The sequence below is a fragment of the Microtus ochrogaster genome, chromosome 4 (genome assembly GCF_000317375.1).
Source record: "Microtus ochrogaster isolate Prairie Vole_2 chromosome 4, MicOch1.0, whole genome shotgun sequence".
NCBI classification, from domain to species: domain Eukaryota; kingdom Metazoa; phylum Chordata; class Mammalia; order Rodentia; family Cricetidae; genus Microtus; species Microtus ochrogaster.
In genome coordinates this window covers 13,940,379-13,945,910 of record NC_022011.1, presented here as the reverse complement: position 1 = coordinate 13,945,910, position 5,532 = coordinate 13,940,379, and the positions used below count along the sequence as shown (strand labels likewise).

Sequence of the window (5,532 nt, the reverse complement as noted above, 5' to 3'; positions counted from 1 at the left end):
AGAGAGAGAGAGAGAGAGAGAGAGAGAGAGAGAGAGAGAGAGAGAGACTGTTCCCAGAGCAGTTGTGCTATGGCTGAGAGCCAGCCTGAGATAGATATCCTAGCCCCCTCCCCTATGGGAGAAGGAGGCAGAAGAGTCTATAAGCCACTGGCTGTGGGAAGACCAAGTTCACTTTTGACTTTCTTCCTCTCCTGAGTACACATCTAAGCCCCAAATCCAGAGTTTGGGGTTCTGGGCTTTTCTCATACCCCAACCATTTGCTTTCGCCACTCTTCCCATGAGTAGGTGCCGGGGTTCTTCAAGCACCCCACCCTCCTTGGCCCACGGCCACCTCACCCCCACTCACAGGGCTTGGGGCTCTCCTCATCGGAGGTGACGTCAGGGTCAATGAGCTTCTCCTTCACCTTCTCCGTGCGCTCCTTGAACAGCTTCACCAGCTCCTGGAGCCGGTCGTTGATGATGGCACTGTTCTGGCTGGCTGTGGAGGCCGCACGGTCCTGACCACTGTGGGAGCACGGCCGAGATGAACACCAAGCAGGAAGGATGCCCAGGACCCCAGGCCTATGCTGAGTAATGTCTATGCCTCCACTTCTAGCAGAGCCCAAGGGAGGCCGCTCCAGCCATTTTTTTTCTGACAATACCAGACACATTTCACTCCCTTAGCTTCTGCAGTAGCTGAGATTATAGGCCTGTGCCACCATGTGTGGCTGAAGTTTTCTCTCTCTCTAGTCTTGACCAGAACTTCTTATAAATTGCACAAAGATAGCAGAATCACCGACACTTGGGTCCCTAAATGATTGCATGCAACAGACCCTTCCACTGACCTGAAAGGTACAGATAGATCTGTGGCTATGACATATGAAGAATTCTGTCTTTTTAGCCGCTGGATCATCGGGACCTGTTTATTCCAACAGAGTAGTCTACACAGCTAATGCGTGGCTCTCCATATTGACCCCCACTTACTCAGCCTCCTGTGGGGTGGTGGGGTCTGACCAGGCAACCACTGGGGACTCAGCGGGTGACAGTGCCTTGAGCTCTTCGGCTTCATCATCCTGAGAAGATAGCTTCTTCCTGTAGGGACCCAAACAGGTATACGCCCTTCAGAGAAGGCCGGCTAATGGAAGTAAATGACAGGTTTTGAGCTGGTTCTTGGGAGGAGAGAGGGCCTGATCTTGGGACCTCGGTCTGCACACCTCTCAGTGGCCTGGCCCAAAGTGAACAGCATCCACTTAAGAGTCCGACCATGACACAGTACTTAAATGCTAAAGTGCCTCCTTCTCTTCTTCCCTAAGCGGCACTGAATCTACCCAGTGACATAAACAGGTGCTATCCCTTAGTTAAGTCTCTGCCTAAGTGTCCGTCTGTCCTTCTGCCTCCTGTTTCTGATCTGAAGTTTCCCCAACCCCACCCTCATATCATACCACCCTTTAGCTGTGAGGCAAAGCCACGGAGTTCATTCTCCAGAACACAATGTGACCTTGAACAAGTCCCCTCCTTCTTATTGCTAGGCTCCTAACTAAAGAATGAAGCTAAGTTCTGTGGGGGAGGCCCTGTCATTCAGGAAGACCACAGAGGACTACATTTGGAGCCACTAGTATCTTGTCTGATTAAATCTGCTGTGGGCAGAGGGGCCCTTGAAACTATTTGACACTGGCACCTTAGGGTTAATTCTCTGGACTTTTCCACCCTCAAGAGTGGGGATGAGTTGCTTTATGGAGGAACTAAAAAACCTGAGAAAGATGGAAATTTATTAACATTACCAAAAAAAAAAAAATCCCCAACCTCAGAGAAAGAGCTGCTTAGGGTGGAGAAGAGTGAGTTAATACAGAAACACATAGGTGGTACCTGGAGGATGCAGGTCAGGTCAACAGTTAGGAATGATTTCTGTGTGTCTATGTATCTCTGTGTGTGCCTGTCTGCTGTGTGTGTGTGTGTGTGTGTGTGTGTGTGTGTTTCTCTCGGTTTCTTTCCCATTTTTTTAACAGGGTGCTGTCATGTGTCTTGAGCTGTTCTCAAACTTGTGATCCTCCTGCCTCAGCCTCCTGAGTGCTGAGATTAGAGGCACATGCCATCAGCACATGGCTTAGAAGCAAACATGAGGTAATAAACATAGAAGAGAAAAATGGCCATTTCCCAAAGACTCATATTAGCATATAAACACAAAACACCCAGTGTGAACACATGGAACCCAGAGTCTGGGGACATAGAGAGGCATGCTAGCGCACGAACATAGCTAGACATGCTAGTGCACTAACATAGATAGGCGTGTTAGCACATGAAGGCAATGTATTAGCTTGTCGAGGGAGGGGTCAGAACAGCAGGAAACAAGACGAGGGCTTAGGACCTAAACGTGAGTGTTCCCCATGAGAATAACACGACAATGCATGTAGATGGGCCCACATAAAAAGGTCCTTTGGCAAACAAAAATAAAAGAGGTTTAGGACAGGTGTGATGTCACACCCCCACAGTCACACCTTGGGGAGCAGAGGCAGGAAGCTTGTGAATTCAAGCACGCCTGGGCTCATGGGATAAGAATGTAGCTACAAAGTTTGCCCAGCTGTGAGGATGGGGGTCCATGTGCTGAACTCAGTGACACCAGGATCAGCTAGGGGCCCATAGGATGGTCTGGCTGTGTGCTTTAGCCATGACACTGTGATAACACAGTCAAGTGGTTCAGTTCAAAAAGAAGGCCCTGGGTGCTGGTGGATGAGACGGTTTGGTGGGACAAGGTGCTTGCCGCGCAAAACTGGAGACTGAAGGTCAACCCCCAGTATCTCGCAAAGGTAGAGAGAGAAAATCGATGCCACAAAGTCGTCTTCTGACCCCCGCATGCACGCCATGGCACATGCACACACTAAATAAATAGATGTGTTTTTAAATTGTTCAGAGATGCTGGGAGTGTGAGCTCTTGACTAGTGTGCGAGGTCCTAAGCTTGGAAAAGAAAAAATTAAGAGGAAAAATAAACAAGGCCTAGCAAGCACTCTGCCAATTATAATCCTATGTGTTCTTTAGGAAGCAATACTCTGAATGTAGAATAAAACAAAATAAAAGGGGGTAGGAGTTAGCTGTCACATTTAGTGTATATGAAAATGTTTGTCTTCTTCGGCAGCATCTCCCTGTCCCGCAGCTGAGGGTGTGGACTAAGACTCTGAGAACTTCTCAGGACCACCCGCAGAGGAGATCTCAGCCCTGCTGTTTCCCATCATCTATCAGACGGGCTAGCGGCACCACGAGGACAAAAGCCCAAGCAAATCATTAAGGCTAACCTGTGGACTGCTGCAGCGGAGCCCGGGACCCTGAGGGTATCAGATTTGGTAGGAGAAGGTGGTCTGTCCGGTGAAGGGACCTTCTCCTCTGGGATGAGGGGGAGACTGTCAGCATCAGCATCCGTGTCCTCTACCTGGAGCTCTGGGTGCTCTTTTGTGCCTGGTACTGGGAAGAGGAAGGAAGGGATAGTCAGAGAGAGAAGACAGGTCCTGGGGCTGTATTTGGAGGGTCTCTGGTGGCTTTGCCTCCCCGCTGAAGTTCCCAGCCAAGCTTCATGCAGCCTGAGACCCTTACTTATTACCACCACTCCAGCCCCAAACGCAGGAGCTGGAAATCCAGCCTCAATCTCTCTCTTAACTTCCCAGTGTGGCAAGCAGCAGCGACCTGGGGAGGCTGGGACTAAGTGTCACACAGACAGGCCCATCTGTTCCTATCTCAAGGTAGGAGAAACTGTCTTCCATGTGTGTAGGGAGGGCAGGAACCAAGGCCTTGGATTCTTGAAGGGTCTCCAATTCAGAGGGATTGCTGTCTTAGTCACGTGTTTATCTGGGAATCAGCTTTAGAGGGTATTAGTGTCTATACCAGAGGCCCCCAGAGTCACCTGTGGTCTACTTGGACCTCTGAAAAGCCAGGGCCTTCTTTCTCAGGATCAGGTACTTCCTGGGGAGTCTGCATGTGGCACCTTGGGGACCTAGAGGACCCTGGAGGGCTGACTATACCCAGTAGGGAGCCTTACAGGCAGCAGGACACAAGCCTGCTCCCCAGCAAGGCAGGAAAGGTACTCCGAAATCACTGTCCCTGGGATGCTTCTGCTCAAGGCCACCATGGAGAGTCCAGTGTGTAGCTTATAGCATCCGATGGAAAGAAAGGGGGTGGCCTCAGGCTTGGGTGTTTGTTTTGCTAAGTCATATGTTCCCCAGGAGAAGGACAAGCAAGAATAGGAAAGTTTTCAACACTGAGGCAGACTATGTCACTTGCTAGAATTCAGCAGTTCTCAACCTGTGGGCCTCGACCCCTGACAGGGGTTATGTATTAGATATTTGCATTAAGATTCTTAAACCAGGCCATGGTGGCACACACCTTTAATCCCAGCACTCGGGAGGCAGAGGCTGGTGAACCCCTGTGAGTTCGAGGCCAGCCTGGTCTACAAGAGCTAGTTCCAGGATAGGCCCCCAATGCTACAGAGAAACCCTGTCTTGAAAAACAAAAAACAAAACAAAAACCCAACCAAACAAACAAAAAAGGATCCCTAGCAATAACAAAATTACAGTTATGAAGTAGCAATAAAGTAAATTTATGGTTGGGAAACTGTGCTAAAGGGTTGCATTAGAAAGGTTGACAACCGCTGTGCTAGATTGACAAGAGGTCCTCCAGGCTCAGGAGAAGAGGAAAGGTCTAATCCACTGCCCACTAGTCACCATGGGAGCAGAAGAGGAATGACAGCAAAACTTAGACCTCAGGGTCCCAACGCTGCCCCCATGGCCTCAGCTCCAGGCCCAGCATGTACATACGGTCTGCTCCATTCTCAGCAAGTATGACTCAGGGAGCCAGGCAGGGAATGCCCTCTACCCCTGCCTGCCCTAGGCAGGACTCCCCACTGCCACACCCCCAACAGGGGGAGAAGCAATCAGCCGGTGGAGGACAGTTCAGATGAGACAGGTTTATATCAGATTGACCTACACTAAGAATATTAGAAAGAGAAAGACTTCCAGAATAGTGAGAGAATGTTTACTGTTAAGCACTTACAATGCATTCCCTCCCTTTCCCTTTCTCTTGGGAAGTTTTTAAAAATTACATTTATTAAGCCAGGCTTGGCGGCACACACCTTTAATCCCAGCATTTGGGAGGCAGAGGCAGGTGGATCTCTGAGTTCAAGACCAGCCTGGATTATAGAGTTCCAGGACAGCCAGGGCTATACAGAAAAATCCTGTCTTGAAAAAAAATTACATTTATTTATTACATGTGGTGTGTAAGCACTTGCCATTGTGTGTGTGTGTGTGTGTGTGTGTGTGTGTGTGTGTGTGTGTGTGTGCATGTCACAGGACAACTTGTAGGAATTGATTCTCCCCTTCCATTCTGAGGATTGATCACCAGACTTGGCAACATGCACCTGACCTACTGAAGCATCTTGCTGACCAGCGTGCCTTCCTTCCCTTCCCCTCCTCCATCCCTCCTTTCCTTTCCTTTCCTTTCCTTTCCTTTCCTTTCCTTTCCTTTCCTTTCCTTTCCTTTCCTTTCCTCCCTCCCTCCCTCCCTCCCTTCCT

General features: G+C 49.5%; 1 protein-coding gene across 1 annotated transcript in view; it reads right to left on the bottom strand.

Annotated features, from left to right (window-relative positions):
• The window catches only part of LOC101980391 (cyclic nucleotide-gated cation channel beta-1), a 35,160-nt gene that overhangs the window by 24,184 nt on the left and 5,444 nt on the right, over window positions 1–5,532 (bottom strand). Inside the window, exons 3-5 of the mRNA XM_026790154.1 lie at window positions 3,268–3,433; window positions 964–1,071; window positions 347–504 (exon numbers count right to left, since the gene is read on the bottom strand). Of these exons, the coding sequence (XP_026645955.1) occupies window positions 347–504; window positions 964–1,071; window positions 3,268–3,433 (432 nt within the window). The remainder of the gene's footprint in view (window positions 1–346; window positions 505–963; window positions 1,072–3,267; window positions 3,434–5,532) is intronic.